Source organism: Typopeltis vanoorti, chromosome 14 (assembly GCF_054136105.1).
Source record: "Typopeltis vanoorti isolate ZY-2024b chromosome 14, IOZ_Tvanoo_1.0, whole genome shotgun sequence".
NCBI classification, from domain to species: domain Eukaryota; kingdom Metazoa; phylum Arthropoda; class Arachnida; order Uropygi; family Thelyphonidae; genus Typopeltis; species Typopeltis vanoorti.
The window spans coordinates 100,402,257-100,427,500 of record NC_143562.1 but is presented as its reverse complement, the minus strand read 5'-3'; the positions used below and the strand labels follow the sequence as shown (position 1 = coordinate 100,427,500).

General features: G+C 37.0%; 1 protein-coding gene across 1 annotated transcript in view; it reads right to left on the bottom strand.

Moving 5' to 3' along the window:
- LOC150099804 (sodium channel protein para-like) overlaps nt 1-25,244 on the bottom strand; it is a 1,646,355-nt gene that overhangs the window by 1,252,733 nt on the left and 368,378 nt on the right. Inside the window, exon 10 of the mRNA XM_090403494.1 lies at nt 4,753-4,977. Within this exon, the coding sequence (XP_090259620.1) occupies nt 4,753-4,977 (225 nt within the window). The remainder of the gene's footprint in view (nt 1-4,752; nt 4,978-25,244) is intronic.

The following is a 25,244-nucleotide window of genomic DNA, read 5'->3' as shown; positions in this document are numbered from 1 at the left end:
CCAGAACTGAGCCTTGTGGGACCCCACTTGTAACCCTCTGCTTCCTTGAAACTGCCCCATCATACACAACTCTCTGATACCTATCGGAAAGTCAATCCTGAATCCAGTTGACGAATCTGACATCCAGACCCATGTGCTGCAACTTAAATATCAGCTTATCATGTGGCACCCTGTCAAATGCCTTCGCTAAGTCTAAGAAAATGGCAGTATATGCCTTTCCCTCATCTACTGCTCTTGTAACTTTATTATAAAAGGCTAGCATATTACTAAAACAAGAGCACCCCCTCACAAATCCATGTTGAACCTCAAAGATAACATTACCATCATCTACCCAATGCTGTATACGGTCCTTCACTACTTTCTCAAAGATCTTACTAACTACTGATGACACATAAACTGACCTATAATTAGACAGTTCCAGTCTGCTACCACCCTTATGCAACAGCACTATCTTACCTTCCTTCCATTCCATGGTCACCTTTCCCACAGCTAGACTTTCATTGAAAAGCCAGGTCAAAGGCACTGTCAGTTCCTAGCACATTCTATCAAACTCGTGGTGAAATACCATCCAAGCACATGGCTTTACTGACATCCTGAGTACTCAGTATTTGAAACACACTCTCCTCCTGTACCTCTAAACCTCAAACCTGCCCAATCCCTCTAGCATTAAAACTGACTCCACCAGGATGAAATACACCAGTAAAGTGTTCATTGAACAATTCCACTATGTCCTCTGCATCAGTCACTCTATTATCATTTTTATCCCACAATATGATTCTTCCACAGTCATTTCTCCTCCTACTGTCCACATATCTAATAAATTCCCTGGATTTTTCTTTGGATCTTAGGGCCAATCTCCTCTCATATTCCAGTTTCGTCTTCCTTACCATACTAGTGACTCCTCTGGTCTGTACCTTATACTCTTCATGCATCTTCTCTTCACCTGTCTTCTTATATCTCTTCCATAGCCTCTTTTTTGCATGCAATTCCTGTTTAATATTGTTTGTCATCTACTTTACTCCAAATTGTGTCCTCTTGTTCACTCATGGTATACAACTTACCATTGCTGTTAACAAATATTCTTTCATAATTTCCAATGCACTAATGATATCCTGCCTTCCAATTCCTCCTTCCATGAAACTTCCCCAAGTTGACGTCTTAAACTATTATAATCACCTGCCTTATAATTCCACATACGTTCCTGTCTCTTTGATACTCCTGCATGTCTATTCATTTTCCAAGTCAAAACCATATGGTCACTCTCTCCAACTGGTGGGAGAGATGTCATCTCAGTTATTATCAACTCTTCTGATGCTATAACCAAATCCAAAACTTGTGTTCCCTCTATTACATGTTGCCTAAGATATCTGTCCCTCAAGTAATTCTAAAAATTCCATTCCCTCATTGCTACATGCATCTTCCACTCCCCAATTTATACTACTGAAGTTAAAATCTCCCATAACAATCATTCTTCTTGCACTTGCCAAACTCAACTGTCTAATCATTTTCTGGTCCCCACCCTCTGTACTCCTGGGTCTGTAGCAACACCCCACTAAATATCCTGTCTTGCCCACCTCTTCCTCACACCATATGCTTTCAAAATTATTAGTTCCACTGCCGTCCAAAGTCTCCACTCTTAGAGGACATAAGTCGTCACTTATCATAAGCAGTACTCCACCACCACGCTTTCCCTTCCTATCCTGCTGAAAAATGCTGTACACAGCGACATCTATTCCTGTTATTATATCCTCTTCTGTCAACCATGTCTCAGTGATCCCAATAATTTTTAGCCAGGCGGATGCTATCTGCACCACCAATTCCTCTCCCTTATTCTGGATACTCCTGGCATTAATATAAAGCATATAAATGCCGTTGTTTCTATACCCAGCATTATCTCCCCTAGACTCCACAGGGCTCAGTGTTCGCTGATGTCATCATGATTCTCTCAGATACCCATTCCCACAAGAGGCTACCCATGCTACCATCCTCCCTGGGACACGCTGATTTGTTCAGAACAGCAATCTCTCCAGATGCCTATGTCCTTCCTGATTCAAATGTAAGCGTTTTCTCGCATACGATTGCTCTCTTTCATCAAACGCACTCCCAGCATCCATATATACCAGTCCTCTCTTGTCACACATTCTAGCTATTCCATCATTCAATATTACTGCTCTTCTGCTCAGCTTGTCATTTATCATACCTAGGCATCACACACACACTATCTTTCCTCTCTGTGTCTTCTTTCGTACCACCTCAAGCAAGAATCTCATATCTCTCGCTGCCCTATTTACACCACCACTCAAGTCATTTGTTCCCACCATCACAATCATATCATCCACCCTTTCAGCTCTCTTAACTGCCAAAGCCACACTTTCTATCGTTCCTCCTGGCAAACACTCCTCACGCATCCTATCTTGAACACCACAAGTCATTGAGACACCATACATTATACCTCTTACCATTCCCTCTCTCCTATTGTTTCCATTTTCTCCTCTTCTTTCATTCCCAGACCTCTCTCTCATTTCGTCTCTCCTACTGTTTCCATTCGCTCCTCTTCTAGCACTCCCATACCTTTCTCTTATTCTGTCTCTCCTACTCTTTCCATTCTCTCCTCTTCTAGCACTCTCATGCCTCTCTCATTCCATCTCTCCTACTGTTTCCATTCTCTCCTCTTCTAGCACTCCCATACCTCTCTCCCCTACTGTTTCCATTCTCTCCTTTTCTAGTACTCCCATACCTATCTCTCATTCCCTCTCTCCTACTGTTTCTATTCTCCATTCTAGCATTCCCATACCTCTCTCTCCTACTGTTTCCATTCTATGTTATTATTGTATTAACACTGAGGAGTGTTAATAAGATAATAACTCATTTATATGTTAATATTAAGCCGTTAATACATTTGAAATGTATTAACGTAGAATGAGTGAAAGGACAAGGGGCCTTGAGTTGAAATGCTAACGCTCTTCGGTTGAAGAGTGTTAGCATTTCAACACAATTGTGGGCTTGTTTTTATCTTTCGATCGTGCGATCTTTTGTTAATACTGCACCAATCATATGCACGTATTAACAACCTGCCACTGCTGTCTGTTTAATGGCCTGCTTTCACTTCTCATTAGTCATTCATAAAGAATTGTTATTGCATATCCCAAGTCTTGTAAATTACTGGCAGTACTGAATAAACTGATTAAAAATTATTTCCAAACAGCAATGACCCAAGAAAGATTGGCTGGTTTAGCAACAATATCGATAGAGGTGGACATAGCTTATAATTTACATTTAGAAGAACTTATAAAGTTTTATTGTGCAATATCCCTGTAGAGGAAACATTTAATTAATATACTTATGTAATTGTTTTGCGTTAATGTTTCTCTTGTAATAAAAACAAAACAGCAATTGGAGATTTTCTTATATTTTTGTCATGTAATCCATCAGCTGTGATATTTAATTGTTTGCCTCAGGGTGTGATCAAATCTGGTGATAGCTCTGAATACTGGTAACTTTTGCTTGAAATAATGGGAAAGAAGATGACACTATTTGGGTAGGATGCACACAAGAAAACCACTCTATAGGCTGGAAAAAGCAATAGCGAATGGGAGATTCTTGGTAAGTCATACCCATTTTCAGTTTCTTCCTGAAAACTTTAGTTTCCGAAAATCCCCGCATATATCTCCCACCCCAATTTTTTAGCCTTAATTTTGGGAAAAAAAGTGTGAATTGTATTTGAGTAAATAAGGTAGTAGGCCTACATAAACACAAAAATATTATATGATTTTCTTTCTGATTTTCAGCGATTGACAAGCAAACAATGTTTGCTTGTCAATCGCTGCAAGATAATGCATTACAGTTAGCTCCAAACCTCCCCATTCCTTTCATCATGCGTTCGTACTCAGGCGACTGTTGATATTGACTTTATATACACATTCAAAACTGTAAACAGTTGTTAAATAATAACACAATAATGTAGGCATAATTACTGTAAAGGGAGAAAAGTCACAAAACAGAAAAATGTTCCGGGTCTGGGCACGATGCATAAAAAAGGTCTGGGGCTGAATTTAACCACTGGTGTAGCACATAGGATTACTTGGTTATTGAAGAACATGCTAACATGCAGAGATAAGGAAGTTATCAAGATATATCAGGGTCCTTACAAGACCTTGATACTGTGCTTGGGTCTGGATTATTGTGCTCAAGTCTGGGCAACTGATTATCTTGAGGATGAGGAAATGGTAAAGAGGATCCAGAAGTGAGTGATCAAGATGGCAAGTGGCTTGTAAAATGCTCCATATGAGGACAGATTGATGGTTTGTGGGTTGCACTTGTTTGACTGTTGATTGACTGGCAAAAAAAAAGGGGGGGGTGACAGAAACATTCAAGTTACTTGAAAGATTTTATAGGACTGATGCAGAGAAAATATTTCAAGCTCTCGGCTAGAAGGGGGCAGAACAAGAGGTCATCCATGGAAAATGAGTAAGACTGTGGTAAGTAAGGGTGCAAGGACTTGATTTTTTGCTTGGAGAGTGGTGAATGAGTGGTATGGGTTGCAGAGTCCATTGTGAATGCTTTAATTGTCGATGGGTTCGAGGAGAGGTACAAAAGAAATTGTGTGAACAGTTTGGGTCTTCCACAATGAGTCATCAGACACCTTGGAGTTGACTGTGCAATAATAATAATAATAAAATATGATAAAAATGATCATAGTGATTTTAACTCATTAAAAATTATAACCTTACTAAATAATAACATATTTCAAACTTGTGTACTTACTGGCCTTGCTTCATCCTCCTCTGCAGCTGCTGCTGCTGCTGCTATAGCAGCTTCTTCTGCTGCTATTGCCTCTTCTTCTTCTTCAGCCTTCTTTTGTAATTCATCATAAGACATGGCAACAATGGCAAGAATGAGGTTTACCAAATAGAAAGATCCCAAAAAGATTATTACCACAAAAAATAGCATGTGCCATGGGCCTGCTGATTTTAGCACCTGTAATGCAAAGAATTCATGTATTAATAAATTTAGTTTAATCCTTTATCCAAGTGTGAGCAAACAAAGTTTGTGCCTGAAAGTATCTTCAGGACTGGGGTAAGGTTGCTAATGCTTCTGGCTGGTATCTCCATTTGTGTCTGGCTCCCACTGAAGAGATCTCAATAAAGGTCGAAACTAGTCTGGGTAGTGGCCCTTCCCTTAATGCATAACATTAGACATATCCGCAAGAAGATGTGTTTTGCATTATGGGAGATATTGAGATAGGAGTGATGTTAGCTTGCTCCACCTTTGCAAGGAGTTGCCCTGGTGTTGTACTACCTTACCCCAGTCCTGAAGATACTTCAACAGCGCTTTCAGCGGCTACCTCCCTCGGTATTCGGCATGTGTTTTCAACAGTTCCTCTGTTGATTTTGTGTTTGAAAAATGGGTCATTTGTGTATTAATCATTAACTATTTCACACTGTTTTGCGCATCATGGCCCCTACATGCCCAATCAAAAAACCTAGTGAAGAATCACAGAAAAAGAAGCAAGCAATTGATCTTGAAACGAAGTTGCAATTATAAAGCAACATGAAGCTGGTGAGCCCGTCAATGTGATCACACATGACTTTGGATAGTCTCATTCTACAGTGACGACCATTTTGAAAAATAAGGATAAAATCGTAGAGGATGTGAAAGGATCTGCTTCCATTAAATCGATGACAAGGTCCTATCGGTGATATGGAAAAGCTACTTGCATCATGGATAGAGGACTTGAACCAAAAGCGCATACCCCTTATCACTATGACCATAACCGCTAAGGCACTAAGTCTCTTCAACATGTTGAAGAGACTTAGTGCCTGATTATGATTAGAAGAAATAAGTAGGACCCGATTACGACTACAAATTCAACGCTTCTTCCGGTTGGTTCATGAGATCCTAGCAGTTTTTTTACACTGCATAATGTGAAAATGTATGGGAATCTGCAAGTGCTGAGAAGGCTGCCAAGGAGTTTGTGGAAAAATTGGAAAAAATTATTATGGAGAAAAATTATTTGCCACAAAAAGCTAAAATCTATACCTAGTTTCAAAGTTCTTAATGCCTGTATTACGATTCTGTTACAAGTAACGTGGCTGGATATAAACTGAAACCATTTGTGATATAGCACAGTGAGAATCCACGAATCTTCAAAAACATTAGGAAGCATACTCCCAGTTCATTATCGGAGCAATGAGAAGTCGTGGATGACTCAAAAATTGTTTGAGGATGCCTTAATCAACTGTTATGCGAGTGAAATAAAAAGCTATTGTGTGAAAGAAAATGTAGAATTTAAAATTTAATTAATTCTAGATACTGCTCCAGATCATCCGTTTTATACTTCTTATAAAGTGATCTTCACCAAGTTCAAGGTCATATTTCTCCCTCCAAACACTACTTCATTGATCCAACCGATGGATCAGGGAGTTTTCGCAGTGTTTTAGGCTTATTATCTACAGAGAGCTTTTTCACAAGCCATTTCTACAATTGAAGGAAATGACCAGACTCTCATGCAATTCTGGAAAACATTCAATATTTATCATGCTATTAAAAATATTGCTGTGGCTTGGGACGAAGTTACCTCTCAATGCATGAGTGGCATATGGAAAAATACATCAAAAAGGTTTGTACATGATTTTGGAAGTTTGTAATAGTGGGCCCAGCAAACAAGCTGAATCTCGAAGTGAATGATGACATAATTCAACTCATAGAAAATTCCTCTGAAGAGTTGACCAATGAAGAATTGGTCGAACTGGAGAAACAACTGTTGCAGAAATGGAAAAATGAGAAAATTAAGAGGGAAAAGAGAAACATGAAGAGGTAGTTAAAAAATTTACAGTGAAGGGTCTTGCAGAAATGTTCTTTGCAGTTAGCGATGTTCTCAAAATGGCTGAAGACATGGACCCCAATGTTGAACGCTAATTAATAACAGAAATGAAAGTACACGATGCGTTTACTTGCTGTGAACAAATTTATGATGAAAAGAAGAAGAGGAATAAACAAAACACATTGGACATTTTCATCAAAAAAAAAAAAAAAAAAGGTTACACCAGAGGAGCCACAGCCTGCTCATTCACACAGGGAAGGTAATGAAGATTTGGGCGATTATTCTCCTGTTTTATAGTGGCAGTAACACGCAGTACTGTTTTATAATAAGGTTTAAAAATTTAAATGACAGTATGATGACAATCCATGGAAACTCATAAGGCAGTATCTGACAAAAGCAATGTATAACTGCACACTGCAGGTTAAGCGAGTAAATAGAGGATGAACAGCAAAATCAAACAAGCTGTGCTGGAAAAGAAAATGTTATGGAGGAGGTACAAGACAGTAGGTGATCAGATCCATGAAGAGTATAAGGTGCAAGGTAGAAAGGTGACAAGCATGGTAAAGAAAGAAAAGAAGTATGAGAAGAGATTGGCTGGTCAGGCCAAGGTTAACTCAAGAGAATTTTTCCGCTATATGGCAAGCAAGAGGAAGAATAATTATGGCAGACTAACATTGGTGAATAGTCATGGCAGCAGACTAAGAGTTGCAAAGAATACAGTGGAATGATTGAATGAGCACTTTATCAGTGCATATCATACTGGAGGAAATGATCTGGTGCAATATATACAAGATAGGCAAGTATTAGGAGAATTGAAAGTGAAAGAAACAGAGATGTATCAGGTGTTGGTTGGGTTAGATGTGAATAAGGCTGTGGGAATGAATGACATATCACCACATATGCTTAAGGATTGCACAAAACAGTTGGTTATGCCCTTGACCTGGTTATTTACTGAAAGTCTTGCAATGGTAGAGGATTTAATAACTCCACTCCTCAGGAGTGGAAACATTAAATCCTAAAGGTTCCTAAGGAGTGGAAAAAAGGTAAAATAGTACCACTCCACAAGCATGGTTCTAAGACAGAAGTCTCCAACTATAGGACAGTCTGTATAACTGCAGTTGTGGTGGAGAGATTGGTGAGGAATAGAACACAGAATTGGGTTGATGAACATGACATTCATTATTATGGTCAGCATGGATTTGTAATGGGCAAGTCCTGTTTCAGTATTTTACTTACATTTTATGATAAGGTGACAAGTGTGTTGAATAAGGGAGAATCGTATACAGTGATATTCCTAGACTTTGCAAAAATGTTTGACAGATTACCACATGATAAGTTTGTGTACCAGGTGCAGACGATGGGAAAAGACAGTATATTGGTTAGATGGATCAGGGATTGGTTCTTTGAATAATACCAGCAGCTTGTGTATGATGGAGCAGTGTATCAAGAAAGAAGGGTAACCAGTGACATGCCCCAGGGTTCTGTTCTTGGGTCTCTGCTGTTTAACTTGTTTGAAAATGATATATCATATGGACTGATTAGGGATCTTCAGTTATTTGCTGATGATGCAAAGTTGGGAAGAATTTGTAAGTAACATTGGAGATGCTGAATCTCTTCAGGAAGAAGATTTGAATAGACTTTACTTTGACAAAAGACTTGGGTTGTAGATTTAATATCAATCAGTGTAAGGAGTTGCATTTTGGACTTCAGAAATATAAAACTGTGTACTATATTGATGGTGCCGTAGCTCAGGAAGTGGATGAGATTAGAGATTCGGGAGTGATGGTTGACAGCAGAGTGAAGTTTAGAGAGCATATTGATAGTGTTGCAAAGGTTGCACATCATAGTGTGCTATGATAAGAAGTACTCTAACTTGCAAGGATAAGGAAGTGGTTGTGCCACTGTATAAGGCACTGGTCAGACCACACTTGGACTATTGTGCTCAGATCTGGTCACCTGGTTTTCAGCGTGATATGGACACATTGGAGAGGGTCCAGAGACAAGTGACTAAGACAATATTATTATTATTGCAGGTATCTCCATGGAGTCAATAGACTCATCGCAGGAGACACAAACTATCAAAACAATTTTGTTTAAGTTAAGGGATATTACATCCCATATTGTTTCTTAGCCAAATAAGAAACTCAAAGATATTAGAACACAGAAACTAAGTAAATAATTAATTTATTAACTTGATGCTGATATTTCGCTGGTGTTATAACCAGCATCTTCAGAGCACAAAAACACTGTTTGTCACAATACGCGAGACTAAAACAACATGGTGTACTTAAACAAAATTGTAGCAGCAACACAAAGACTAGAGTCCTGATTTTGGCACCCTCTATCTGAAAGATATGAGAAAGTCTCAACAAATATGGCTGTATTAACTTGCCAAAGATCTGGGAGACAGTCATATTAAGAAAAAACTAGCACTTTTCTAGGACTCTAGTAATATATGATAGCTTTTTTTTTTTTTTTTTTTTTTTTTTTCCAGATAGAGGGTGCCAAAATCAGGACTCTAGTCTTTGTGTTGCTGCTACAATTTTGTTTAAGTACACCATGTTGTTTTAGTCTCGCGTATTGTGACAAACAGTGTTTTTGTGCTCTGAAGATGCTGGTTATAACACCAGTGAAATATCAGCATCAAGTAAATAAATTAATTATTTACTTAGTTTCTGTGTTCTATTATACCATTAAAATAATAAACAACATGTTCGACGAACACATAAGTCTGTCCACACGTTTAAGAAACTCAAAGAGTTTCATGCCGAATATAGAAACTATATAAAGTTCGGCGATTCCAAGCGTAAGCAAATACCTGGATCCCGCAGAAACTGACCCTTTAAATAGTGCAAGCTGAGGCAACTCATATCAAAGGTGGAGCAAGCGCCAATCACTATTTTTGATATTTACCCATAATGTGAACTTAGTTCCTAGGAGCTGTATTACTGTTCTACAGCTCCTAGGAGCTAAGTTCACACTATGGGTAAATATCAAGAATAGTGATCGAAGCTTGCTCCACCTTTCATATGAGTTGCCTCAGTTTGCACTACCTAAAGGGTCAGTTGCTGCGGTATCCAGGTATTTGCTTACGCTTGGAATCGCCGAACTTTATATAGTTTCTATATTCGGTTAAGAAACAATATGGGATGTAACATCCATTAACTTAAACAAGTTATGTCGCCGAATTGAAGCCTTTGGCTCTTCATTTTTCTTCCATCACTATTTGTTCTTCCATCACTATCACACAGATGAAACATTTCCCCTGCATCATCAATCTTATAAAAACCTTTTAGTAATTTAAATGTTTCTATCATATCCCCTCTTCATGCCTATCAACCAACCTATGCAATCCACAAGCTCTCAATCTATCGATGTAGGGAGCATTTTTTACATCACTCACCAACTTAGTCACTGTCCTCTGAACCCTCTCCACAACTCCTCATCTCCAAGGAATCCAGGTGACCAGACCTGAGCACAGTAATCCAAATGCGGAAGTATCAATGCTTTATAAAGGGGAATAATAACCTCTTTTTCTCTGGATGTTAGTGTGTTCCTCAATAACCACTCAACAAGTAATCCTATGTGCAATCTTGGACACCTTAGCAATATGTTCATTGAACTTTATCGCCCTATCTACCAACACCCCTAAGTCCCTAGCCTCATCAATCTCTTGGAGTACCATTCCATCAATGTAATACACAGTTGGTAATCTTTTAATCCCAAAATGCATAACTTTACACTTTTCCACATTGAACTGACATCCATTACCTTTTGCCCATTTTACCAGCTTATTTAAATCATCCTGCAAACTTTCAACATCAGCTTGATTTTTTATTGCACTACCCAACTTTGCATCTCAGCAAACAACTGAATATCACCCTTTAAGACATTTCCTATATCATTTATATACAAATTAAACAACAATGGCCCAAGCACAGAGCCCTGAGGCATACCACTGGTCACCTGCCTCATCCTGGACTGCTACTCCATACACCACTTTCTGGTATCTCTCCCTGAGTAATTCTCTTATTCATATCACCAGTTTAGTATCCATCTATCATTTCCAATTTGCACAACAGTATTCCATGGGGTATCCTGTCAAAAGCATTAGCAAAATCCAGAAGTACCACTGTGTAGCCATTTCCTTTGTCCAACTCAGATGTCATTCTATAATAAAAAGCTAATAAATTCCTAAGGCAGGATCGACCTTTAACAAAACCATGTTGGCCCCTACAGAGTATCATATCCCGATCCACCCATTCTTGAATTTTGTCTTCAACCAACTTTTCCAATACTTTTACCACCACCCCTGAGATGGTGATTGGTGTGTAATTAACTAATTGGTGTGCAGTTTTAGAGCCACCTTTATGCAAAGGAACTACTTTACCTTCCTTCCACTCCCTAGGGACCATACCAGAGTTCAAACTTAAGTTAAATAACCAAGTAAGAGGCAATGGCAATTTCACATTCCTTTGCACATTCACGCAACATCCGACCTGATATTCCATCTAAACCTACAGCAGTGTTTACATTTAAGTTTTGCAATATACTAAGTACTTCTGATTTCTTAACTTCAGTTCTTACATCAGTTATTGCTACAGGTACAGAGATATTCTCACTTGGGTGAAAGACTTTTGAAAAGTGATCACTCAGTAACTCTACTATTACATCTGAATTGGTCACCTCAATACCATCAGCACCCACTAAGGTTATCCTTCTGAAGTCATTCTTCCTTTTACTTGCCACATAGCAGAAGATCTCTTTGGGATTACCCTTGATATCCTTGACTAAAGTCTTCTCATAATCTGATTTAGCATTTCTTACTATGCTGGTAACCTTCATAGCTTGAGCCTTGTACTGCTCATGGGTGTACTGATCGTCTTTCTCCTTGTACATTCTCCATAACATTTTCTTTTTTTGCAGATGAAGCTTGATACTATTCATCCATCTAACGCCTATCTTACTTGTCTTCCTGACCATGGGGGACACAATCTGATATTGCTTCCTCAGATACCAGCTGATTTTATCCCATGCACTGCTAACATCTTTCCCTTGCAATATGTTCTGCCATGGGACTGCTGCAAGCTCACTCTGAAGCTTGTTATAATTGCCTAACCTGTTCCATATATATCCCTTCTTAAGAGAGAAATCCACAAATTTTGCAACCTCCCAAGTCAATACCACGTGATTGCTCTCATCAATTGGAGGTAACGAGGACACCTTATTTATGCATATATCCTCTAAACCAATGACCAGGTCCACCGCTCTCACACCATGTGTCCCTTCAGTTATGTGCTGTTTCAAGTATTTATCTCTTAAAAGATGTATGAATTCCATTTCCTTTTTTGCCACGTGATATTTCCTCCTTCCAACTGATATCACCATAATTAAAATCTCCCATAATAATCAATAACCCTGAATTCATTGCACTAATTTGCTAACGCATGAATTCAATATCACCCCCTATACCCCCCCCCCCCATGGCCTATAGCAGCAACCAACTGTATATTTGGTTGCGTTGGTCACTGTTTCACACCAGACCGCCTCAAATGTACTGTTGTGTCGGAAAAAGAGCTGAATTACTATTCGTAAGCCATCTTGTTTCTGACCCAACACACAGTGACGATTAGACCTAAGGATAAGGACATGCTTATGCCTCCAGAGACAGGGCTAAGAGAGTGTTGTATATATGTTCACTCAAAAGTGTATCAAACCGACTGAGATTGTTAATATTAAGTAAACTTAGGAAATCTGTATTTAGAATTGATAATATCTGTGTAAAATAAGCAAAGGGAAATTGTGTCTCAGCACCGAAATTGTCATTATTAAATGTGCTTAAGAGATATATGTATTAAAACCATGTCAAAACAGTTCGGAGTTGGGGTGACCAATCAGCCGCAGCTAAGAGTATGACATAGTCATCGAGAGAGGGTGCTCGCAGATGTAATATAAGGCACAGCGTGAGACTCAAATGCTCTCTTGTTTTCTGTTCCTGCATTCCCGTCTAAATCCTGGATAGCTATGGAAGCTTGTCGCCGGTGCCCAGCAACAATCTCCCAGTTGCTGTTGTACCGAGTCAAGTAAAGCCACCAAAGGAATGAAGTCAGAATTCCAGTAAAGAGCTGTTGGTGAGCTATGCCAATGTGAAGTCAGTGAAGGGCAACCTTCGAAGATAGTGGAAGTAAGTCACTGATGCCACAGAAACACGTGGTGAGAAAATAAAATACGGAAGTGAAAGCATGGAGGGAAGTCACGGAAACTCCATGAAAAGAACAAGATGGTAATGTACAAATTTTCATACTCATTATAGAATTGTAATCGTAAAAGGAATAGGAGCCAAGGATTTAAGGAGCTCCACACATTAACTTACCCATGGTGCCTAAAAGACTGCTTGGACTGATCTGTCTGTGTCAAATAAGCTGGTGCCACTCTAAGCTTGTGCTGAGAAAGGAACCTACCCTTCGAACTGTTTGTCAGGAAGAAGCTATATGATATAATGTTAGATATTAGCCTGAATTTTAATTAAGTTGTGGGAGGATAGAGCTTGAGCACAAATTGGAATATTTTCCATGTTAAAATACAAGACGGAATGCATCTGACATACTTTGTATAAAGCTTGTATATAATCGTGCTTGAAAAATGAGCACTGAGTAACCCTGTATGGAATAATTGAGTCTAAACATAATAAAATAACAGAGATATATGATTGTTTCATTTAAACATAAGAATTGAAATTTTGGATATCTTAACCTAAAGAGGGGGGGGGGGGATCAGACTCTCTAGTATTGAAATTATTACTTAAAGTGTACCTATGCAAGTGTTTGTAATAAATGTACTTCTTTATGTCAAAATTCATGAGTCTGTTGTCTCTGAGATTGACTCAATCTCAGAGTAACCACTTATAAAACTTTCGGACCTGTATGAGTGAAGCAATTTACGTAAGAAAGAAAAGGGGGGGAGCCACGATTGCATATCAAGTGATCCCTTTGTTGTTCAGCGATATATAGTTGAGTATCAGAATTTAGTTGCCGGCTGGCGCAGTCGTTCTAAACAAAATATAAGTTTGTCGGCAATGAAATGACTGATATGCATGAGAGATAAATAATACATACAGAATAATATAACATAAGGATGAAAGCAAAAGCGAAGAGGAAGCAGAGACGTAACAGTACTATCATTCATGTGTCAATATTAGGGGTTTGAAATGCTGGCTATTTAATTTTTTATCACACCTTTAATGATTGAGTCACCATATAAAGCAACTCTATTTTTAGATGCTTACTTCTCTCAACTTCCTTATCATTTATATTAGTTATGCTCTTTTTTAAATATTCAATTTCCTGCTCCATATTCAACTTGAACCGTTCATTTTCATTAACTATTGCCTAAGCTCTTCCACCTCACTTCTATTATTACTGTCACAAGCACTTCCATCCATTTTCTGATTATTCTTGGTAACACCGTTCTCATTTTTGGAACATTCTAGCCTTTTATCACACTTCTTACATACCATAATGTTTTCCTTTTTAAAGTTTGATTTAACATTCCATAAATCTTTAATGTTTTTGGATGCATATATAAAACAATTGTCACATCCAATCCACTATGAAAAAGTCCAGGGAAAACTGGATCTCCAAGTGAGACCTTCCACACTGCTCGCATAAGCTTCTTTGCTGCCACTGCCACCACTTTTGTAAAATTAATAGCACCTCCATGTTAATCAAAATGACAACTGAAGTGAAACTTTTAGAACCACAACACTGCAGCACAATGATTATATATTTCCAGTCTGGCTATCACACAATAGCTGATGAAAACTACCTGATTCTTTTTAAATCTACCTGATTAAAACAGTTTCTGATCTCTGGAATGTTGAATATATGAAGAAAGGTTGAGCCAATGCAATTTGCAGTCTAGTGGATAGGAGGAAAAGGTGTGATATTATAGAGATGTTAAAGTTCGTAATGGGTTGCTATAGGATTGACATTGAAGAAGTTTTTTGATAATGTTGGTGAGAGATCAGGGGGGAGAACAAGACATCATCCCCAGAAGCTGCATAAGGAGGGCATGAATAAGGAAATGAGGAGCAGGTTTTTTGTATGGAGTGTGTAAATTATTGGAATGCATTGCCTGATAGTGTGGTGTGTGCAGAGAATTGGAATGTATTTAAGACACAGTAAGCTGAGTTGTGTGTATGACAAAAGGACCTCTCGCAATGATCTTTGGCTCCATGGGACCCAAGGAATAATAATAATACTGTCTTTATTATCAATAATATGCTGTGCAAAACCAAAGTTTTGCAGTTTCACATATTGAATGCAGCAATGATGTTCATTAATTCTTTTTTTCCACAGAATGACCTATTCGGTCTGACGTATATCAAATTACATTCACAAGAGATCTGATAAACACCAGCTAAAGATAGAGGTGGTTGTCTTTTGTAGATGGCAACAGATAAGGTAAAACTTCTCCAAAATTCTACTAATAGGTTTTCAGAAATAGTAGGGAAAAAAAAATGATTGGAATCTTGTGATATGTTGAAGAATCGTTAGGTATTAGAAAGTAGGAGTCAAATCAAATTGAATCAAAAGATAATTTTGATTCAATGAATGATGGCTGTAGCCATTTAATTCCATTAAAGATTTGATAGTGAGAAGTTTTTATTGTAAGCTTCAGGAAAGGAGCACTCATTATGTGTGTATTAATAAATACACACATAATGCTCGTATAAGCATTATGTGTGTATTTATTAATTTTGAAAAGATGTTCATTCTTAACAATTTTTTGAAAGGCAAGATGCGAGCACTTTGCCAAAAGCATATTTCAGATCCTGAAAGGATTTCAATTAACGTATTTTTTGCCTTATAACACGCACCATTGTATTGGATGCAGCACATTTTTCATGTCAAATTTTTGGAAAAAAAAATTAAAATCTTCACCGTATAAGATGCACGATTATGCATCTAAATTTTCATGTAAATATTTTTTATTTTAAATTTTAATACACGTATCATCTATTTATTAAATAAAAAAATCATTAAATCATAAAAAAATCTAACATATAATATTTCTAATAATATAAACAAAATAATTTTTATAAATTTCATTAATCTTCTTTTCAAATCTTTATACATCTTCACTCTCAAAATTTTTTGAACTTGATCCTTCCTCAGAAACCGAGTCATCAACATGTTGAAATATTATCATTAAGTCATTGTTCATACTGTCAAGAGAATCACTAATGCCACACTTTTGAAAAGATTTTATAATAATGTTGGATTTCTCTTCATTCCATGAGCTCTTTATCCATTCGCACACTTGAAAAATTGCAGCCTTCTTCTTTCTATTTGTAGGCATTTCCTCAAAAATTGGACATTGCATCCAACTGACCCATCTTTCCCTCAAATCCTTTAAATGGTTTGTTTATTTATACATCTAAAGGTTGAAGTGCAGAGATGAGTCTCTGCACTCCTGGGTTTACAGCTATTTTTGTGTTTATTTTGAGATGTTCATTCCTAACAGCTTCAGTTTTATGTTATCTAAACTGATCCCATACTAATAAAGCAGGTTTCTGACATAAACTGCTAGGACATCCACACCACACCTTTATTCATAACTTCATCCCTTCCTCATCCATCCACCTTTTTGAATGAATATGATAAACTCCTTTGGGAAGTGTTTCTTTGGGCATTTTTTTTTTAATTAAAAAGAAAGGTGGCAACTTTGTTCCATCCACACAGCATGATAAAACAACAGTATAGTATAGTGAATTGATTTGTGACCAAAAGTTTTAACAAAAATATTTTTTTTACCTCTGGAATCAAGAGTCATGTTCGAGGGCACATCAAAAGTCAGGGGCATTTTATCCATATTAGTGATCTGTGAAAGTTCAAAATTGTCTTGTTGTCTAGCATTTATGATGAATCTGTGAAACTCAATAATTTTATTTTTGAGTTCATCTGGCATTTTTTGTGATATTTTCATTTTTTCATACATGCATAAATCATTTTCCTTCATAAATCTAAAGCACCACGATGGTGACTCTGTAATATCGATGATATGTCTTTCTGTTGCCAATAATTTTGCTCATCGAATAATAATTTTTGTAGATATACACAGAAACCTGGTCTTCTTTGATCCTTCATCCAAGTTTTCAATTCATTTTCAATTCCTGGCCATTTTGCCAAGTTTCTGCGAAGATTGTGTTTTTTAGAATTTGTTTCTATTAATTGCTGCTCATTTCCTCCAGATCTATACCATTTTTTCTGTATGTGTAACCCAAAGTGCTGCCCTATTTATGAATAATATAAGCACGTAAACACAAGAAAGATATTTAATTAGCCAAATATTTCGGTCTGAAAATTGCAGACCATCTTCAGTGGCACCACAAGAACAGTTTTAAAAAATACAAGCATATTTATGAGGATCGGCTGAGGGAATGTGGACTGCAGAGTTTGGTCGATAGAAGGAGAGGAGATATGATTGAGACTTTTAAACTGTTGGGAGGTGGTTACAGGGTTGACACTGGGGAGTTCTTTCGCTTGGTTGAACAGCAGGAAGGAGTGATGACAAGAGGCCATCCCTGGAAGTTATGAAAGGAAACTGTGAGCAAGAGGGTAAGGAGTGGTTTCTTTGTGTGGAGGGTGGTTGAACCGTGGAATGCATTGCCTGATGGAGTGGTGGGAGCAAGAACGGTCAATGAGTTTAAAGAGTGGTATGATAGACTTTGTGTTTCTTAGGGGGGGGGGACCTCCCCTCGATGAGTCTTGACAGACTTTATGTTCTTAGGAAGGACTTTCCACAATGAGTCTTTTGACTCCATGGAGGCCTGAATAATAATAATAATAATAATAATAATACAAGGTGGAATACTAACAATAGATCATTTAAAAATAGAACAAGCTGCGTGATTATATCACTAAGTATTAAAGGGAATATTATTAAGCAGAGACATGATTGAAATAAAGATATTAATTAATGATATTAAATAACATAAAATTAATATGAATTAATGAGTTATCCTGATTAGACTTTCCCAGATTTTTGATACAGATATATAGTCATTCCGATTCAGGTTAGGATGATGGAGTAATGCCGCTACACTTTCTTTGAATAAACATTCAAATTTATAGCGGGATCTATGTAAGAGGTGAGTTTTTCACCAAAAGATGTTGTGGTTAGTTTCAATCACATGCTGAGCCAATCCAGATTTTTCAGGTTTGTTGTGATGAATGGAGGATTGATGTTTTAGGATTCTTTTTTCAAGAGAGTGTCCAGTTTGTCCAAAATAGGAGGGATCACAGTTGCGGGGAATTTGATAAACTCCAGGAAGAGACATAGTTGAGCGTTTGTCTTTAGGAGAAGGAAAATGGGAAGATAATTTGTTAATAGGTGAATACGTAGCTGTTAACTCATATTTCTTCAGAATTCTTGAGATAGGTTCTGAAATCCCGGAGATGTATAGAATTGGAACTAGACGTATTGAATCTTTGTTGTTTAGTGGTGGATTATAAGAATTGAGAAGATGTTGTGTACTCTTTTCGGAAAAGCCATTGAGTTTCATGTGTTGTTGGATAATAGAAAGTTCTTTCTGTAGAAAATTAGAAGTAGAACAATTAGTTTTGGCTCTTCTGATTAGACATTTTATGATTCCTGTTTTTTGACAAGGATGATGGGCTGATTCTTTAAGAATATACTGACCTGTGAATGTTGGTTTCCTGTAAACTGTAATTGTAAGAGTATTTGAAGATATTTGGATAAACTGGATGCTCTCTTGAAAAAAGAATCCAAGAGCATCAATCCTCCATTCATCACAACAAACCTGAAAAATATGGATTGGCTCAGTACGGGATTGAAACTAACCACAACATCTTTTGGTCAAAAACTTGCCTCTTACATAGATCCTGCTATAAATTTGAATGTTTATTCAAAGAAAGCATAGAGGCATTACTCCATCGTCCTAACCGGAATCGGAATGACTGTATATCTGTATCAAAAATCTGGGAAAGTCTAATCAGGATAACTCATTAATTCATATTAATTTTATTATTTAATATTATTAATTAATATCTTTATTTCAATCATGTCTCTTCTTAATAATGTTCCCTTTAATACTTAGTGATATAACATCACGTGGCTTGTTCTTCTATTTTTAAATGATCTATTTTCAGTATTCCACCTTGTATTTTTTAAAACTGTTCTTGTAGTGCCACTGAAGATGGTCTGCAATTTTCAGACTGAAATATTTCACTTATTAAATATCTTTCTTGTGTTTATGTGCTTATATTATTCAATCTTTATGTCACAAGTATCTTTAAAATATCAATATAATAATGTATTAATTACTAGTTTAACCTCCCAAGTGGCCATGACGTCTATAGGCGTCTAGATAAATCCGGATACGAAGCTCTAAAACCCATTGAATAACATGGATAAGAAGTGCAATTTGGTGTCACCATTTCATCCAAATATCATTAGCTGGTAGGGAGGTTAAATGCATGACTGTTAATGACTGTGGAACTATTTCAGGCTGATCATGCATTACCAACAAGCGATGACACACTAACTGTGCATACAGAAAACACACATTGGTGTATAAGATGCACCAGTTATAAGATACATTCAGTTTATGGGATGAATCTTAATTTTTAGATAAATTTTTGGAATAAAAAAGGGTGTCTTATTAAGGGTGAAAAATACAGTACCAGGATGATGAATTACTGTTATTGCTCGAAGTGTTTCAAAACAATCATTTTGGAAAAACATTCATATAGACTGAATCAGAAATATGAATCATTACATTGTAAGCAAAAATTTATTGCTGACAACATTCTAATTAATAGGTTATTAACATTTGTGTGTTGAGGCTTAAGTGCTGTGAAGAATTCATGTTGGAGATTTAATGGAATATTATCAGCACTGAGAAAGGATTAAAACTAATTTTAATGCTCCCAGTATTTCATCTCAGTCACTGAGACATCTTTAGGGATTACAAATAACTTTCTGTAACAACACACACAAATACAATAATAAAGATAAGTAAAAACAAGTGAATGAAACTAAAGTCCTATCTAGGAGGTATGCCCTCTATTTTTGCAGCCTTAGGATGTAAAGAGGGATCTCTGATAATTAATGTTTCACAAATTTTGAGAAGGTTTATGCAACCGTATTTGTTTAAATTTGGTTGGTTCCTGAGTGCAGATGCAGATTCAAAAAAACAGTCTTTCTTTTTTGAATTTACTATGGTGGAGCATGGCATTTTTTTTTCCAGGAGATCCTGTGGATTGTATCCAAAACATTGTCTGCAAGGCCAGATTGACCATAATCATAGATGTATGACTGTGTTCTTCTAACAGATGGTTGCTGATCTGCCTGTCTGTCTGAAGTAAGCCAGCTTACAGGAACAAAGTACTCTATATACTCCAGACACTGAGAGAGAGAGAGAGGAGGGAGCTGATCTCTGGTGGAATGGATAAAGGGAGTAAGTTTACAGTGGGGCTTAAACACTGTATGGAGGTTGTATTTTTTTAACAACCTGGCTATTTTTTTTGATGTGCCATGGATGTATGTATGGTGATGGCATTTCTGAAGTCCTTCTGAAGAGAGGGTCAGGGGGAAGGAAGGAAGGAAGGAATTGATTATTTTTTTGATTCTGTAATCACTGTAGCCATTGGAAAGGAAAGTGTTGTGTAAGTGTTTGATTCAGTTGAAAGGGCGGTTTCACTGGTACAAAGATTGTGGGCTCTATTGGCTAGAGTTTTAATAATGCCATATTGTTGAGAGAGGTGGTGGTGGGAGAGTTTGTGAATGTATCTGCCTGTATGAGTAGGTTTTCTATATACAGAGAAAGAAAAGTTACTATTGGGAAGACATGTTACTAAGTTCCTAATGTAAAAATGTTTTACCATTAGGAATGGTAAAACATGCCATACTAAGGTTACAACTATACATAAGCAATTAAGGAAAATTGTAAACAATGTGCCTGTACTATAATTTGGTTCTACAAAGCTGCACCTACATATAAACAGAACTGCTACAGAGGGCACACAAGGTTAAACAAGGTTAAAGTAGTACAGAAATTGTCAACTACACAAGTTAATAAACAAAATGGGTGTATAAGACACCACGCCAAGCCAAGGAATGCAGTATCTACATATAGTTAAAATTATAACAATTTTTTTACAGCCATGTAAATATGTAAAAAGGAATTATTATACAACATGCATGCATAAAAATAAAACTTGGCAATGGTATCTAAATATAAACAAAATTACAAGAAGGTTACATAAATATACAAGGTGTCCTACAGCGATACATAATTAGTTGAAAAATAAATTGGTAAACAATATGTCACACAAGTTAAGCTAAACAATACAGTATCTATTTACATATCAATAAAATTACTGCAGTATTTAAGGCAGTACATAAATAGAAAACAATACAAGTTAATAATCAAAATGCATATAAAAATCAAGCCAAGGAATGCAATATCTACATATAGATAAGCAGTATGGTATGTACATATTAACAAAATTAAAATAATGTTACAATACAAGATCAAAGGCTACAGAAATACATGATTGCTCAGAAATTAAACTAATGAATAATATATACATCAGTACTCATTTTGTAAGTATATATTACAAAATATTACATATTTTGTAATATATACGTACAAAAATTAATGTGAAGCAATATAGTATTTACATATAAACAAAATTACAGTCAAATGTGTTTGTATAAATTAATTCTTTGTAAAAAATTAAAAACGTCATGCAATCTGCCTGAGTCTGTTATCATCTGCCTGAGTGTATATGGTCTGGCCAGAGAGGCAAAAATTTCATTCCTCTCGCGTGCAAAGCACTGGCACTCCACCAGAATATGACAAATAGTGAGATGTGTATTGCATTTTTCACACATGGGAGGGTCATTAGCCCTCTGTAAATAAGAATGTGTAAGATGACTGTGACCTATGCAGAGCCTAGTGAGAACAACTTCCTATCTTCTCTTTATTTGTTGACTAGAATGCCAATGCTTAATTTCAAGTTTAATGTCATAATTTGTTTGTTAATGCTTCCTGCCATGATGACTGCTATTGAGCAATTAATTTTGATCTTATAAACTGTCTGTAGTCTGTATATGGTACTGTCAAACAGTAAGTGGAGAAAGTATGAGCTAATTTAGAAGCTGCATCTGCAGCCTCATTTCCCTTAATTCCAATATGGCTGGGAATCCGGCACAACTAAGCATCAAAATTAGGGATTTTCATTTTGTGAAACAGATGTAACACCTCATAAAGTACTGGATGTGGATTAGAAGAGGAGATAGCCTGTAAAGAGCTCAATGAGTCTGGAGAAATTATACACTTTTGGTAGCAGTTTTCTTTTATATGAAAAAGTGCAAGCTGAATGGCATGTAACTCTGCTGTATAATTACTGCAATCAGGTGGGATCTGATTGGAGATAATAATGTCAGGAGACACAGCAGCACAGCTAAGAGAGGTATTAGTTCTTGAACCATCAGTATAGATAGGCAAGAAATCAGAGTGTGCTCTGTGTGTGCATTAAACAACTGGAGGTAGATGGATTATAGAGTATGAGATTTCTGTAGCTGACAAAGTGAGAGGTTGCAAGATGGCGTGCAAACCTGCCATGGAGGGTCGTTGTTATGTTTAGTGTAGGCAATGTTGACAACATTTATACCAACACCTTGCACAGTCTCTTTAACATGCATACCAAAAGGACATATGCCAGTTTGAAGTGTGTGATATTGGACTTCCCAGTGCAGAGAAAAGAGACTAGTCCATGTAGGATGATCTGGGAGAGACTTTATCTTTAGGGCATAATTAAGAGACAACTGTTTCCATCAAAGTAACAGCTGGTTCATTTGCTTCAACATAAAGACTTTGAGTGGATGATGTGTGAAAGGCACCAGTAGCTATCCGTATACCCTGTTGGTGGATGGAATCCAACCATTGCAGGTTACCCTCTCTTGCAGAACCATAGACTTGAGACCCATAATCCAGGTTTGAACATATAAGTGCACGATAAAGATGAAGCAATGAAGCTCGATCAGCACCCCACTCAGCAGAGGATAGAGTGCAAAGAAGGTTAAATGCTCTCTTGCACTTTTCTCTTAGTTGACGAATGTGCGCTAGAAATGTAAGTTTTCTGTCAAAGATCGGTCCCAAGAACTTTGCCTTTGTCGCCACTGGAATAATAGTGCTTCCCATTCTTAATTCAGGATTTGTTTTTGACAGAAGTGTACACAGATGCTTTTTTCTGTTGAAAACCTAAACCCATTACTAAGAGTCACCAGAGAAACACGATCAATTGCTTACTGAAGTTGTCTTTCAATTACCCTCATGTTACGGGAGTGGCAGTAAATTGTGAAGTTATCAACATATAGAGCATTGTCCACAGTGTGAGGAAGCTGTTCAGTGATTGAGTTAATTTTAAAAAGTGTCACACTTAAGACAGAGCCTTGGAAACTCTGTTCTTGATGATATGGTCGAGATAGCGTATTTCCCACTATGACTTGGAAAATTCACCTGTGCAGAAAGTTTTTCCCATGTCAAAAAAAAAACTGAAGCAAGGTATTCTTGCTTCAGAAATGTATCTTTTATACAAGTTTCTAAATGAACCAAATGGTCTAAAGTTGAATGATGTCTACGGAACCCACATTGTGTATTGGAGAGAAGATTGTTGCTTTCTAAATACCAGAGAAGTCTGGCATTAATCATTTTCTCTAGTATCTTACAAAGACAGCTGGTCAGAGCAATGGGTCGATAATTATTTACTGGTGTTAGATCTTTTCTTGGATTTGGGATAGTAATGACAATTGACTTATGTCAAGAATTTGGAAAATCTTCCTCTGCAAGTATTCTATATTGTATTCTATAAGAGAAGGAGATCCATAGAAGATGATGGTAGATGTTTGATCATCTCATAATGAATGTCATCAGGCCCTACTGCACTAGGGTGAGATAGCAGAGAGCTCTTTTCAATTCCTTCTTAACAAATGGCTGACTTTATGAGTCAGGAACATTGGTAGAAAAAATTTAGTCTTTGTTTCTCTTGCTGTTCTTCCAGAATTAAAAATTCAGGAAGATATGAAGCTGTTGCTGAGATTCTGGCAAAATTTTCTCCTAGAGTGTCTGCAATGGCTTTGGGATCAGCAATAACACTTCCATTATGGTTTAAGATAGACAATGTGTTCTATAACTGCCTTTCATTTTCTGGATTTTATCCCATACAATTTTTGGACTGGTCATTTGATTAACTGATGTAGTAAATTGGATCCATGATTGTTTTTGACCCTGACGCCCCACATAGCATGCTTTGGCTCGATCACACTTGAAAACTATAAGGTTTGATGTGGTGGAACATCTACAAAATATAGCCCATGCTTCGTGTTGATCTTTTTTGGCTGTCTGACATTCTGGGTTCCACCAAGGTTTTGGATAGAGTGGAAACTGAGATGATATTTTCGGGATGAAAGCTGTTGCTGCCTGGACAATGCACTCTGTTATATACTTTACCGCTTCATTGATAGGTGTTTGACTGATGGTATCAACATTAACTTTTGCAAGTTGAGAAAAAGTATTCCAGTCAAGCCTGGTCCAATTTCCATATAGGTATCCGTGCAGGTGAACATGGTTCCTGTGAAGACATTGTGCAGAGAACAGAAAGTGATCACTTCCATATATGTTTTCTTCAATGTCCCATGTGACCAGTAGAAGAATGGAAGGGGAACAGATTATAAGATCAATTGCAGAATATGAACAGGTAGGCATATGAAAGAAAGTATTGAGTTTATTATTTAAAAGGGAGAGGTTATTATTATTATCAAGGACTCTTTCAATGATTCGACCTCGTCTATTAGTCTTGGCACTACCCCACAGAGTATTGTGACCATTAAAGCGAATCGCTACTGCTTCCAGCACAGTATTAAGTTAGACATGATGAAAAGGATTATGATTGTGCACTAGGATAGCTTCTCCTCCATGAGCAGGACTGCCTCCAGTTCAATCCTTATGAATGAGGATGGTCTGAAAAGTTCTCGGCCTTGGCCATAGATTGCAACACTATTGGCAAGATTTTTTTTTTTTTTTCTAAGTGAGTACATCTATCATAAGCATCCATGTGAAATTGCAAGTCATTCTATTAAGTAGTTTGTTTTATAGCTGTCTGAAGCAAAAGTGTTATCTGTTTTACTTGAATTGGATAAAAATGAGTATCATGAGGTTATAAAATTCTTTGTAAAAGAAGGTTTAATGCCAAAAGAAATTTATTCAAAGTTCATAAAAATTTATGGGCACTCTTCTCCTTTGTTTTTGACAATTAAGAAATGTTCCGCATGAAGGACATCCAAAAAGTGTAAAAACACTGGACATCATTGATCAAGTGCACGATATGGT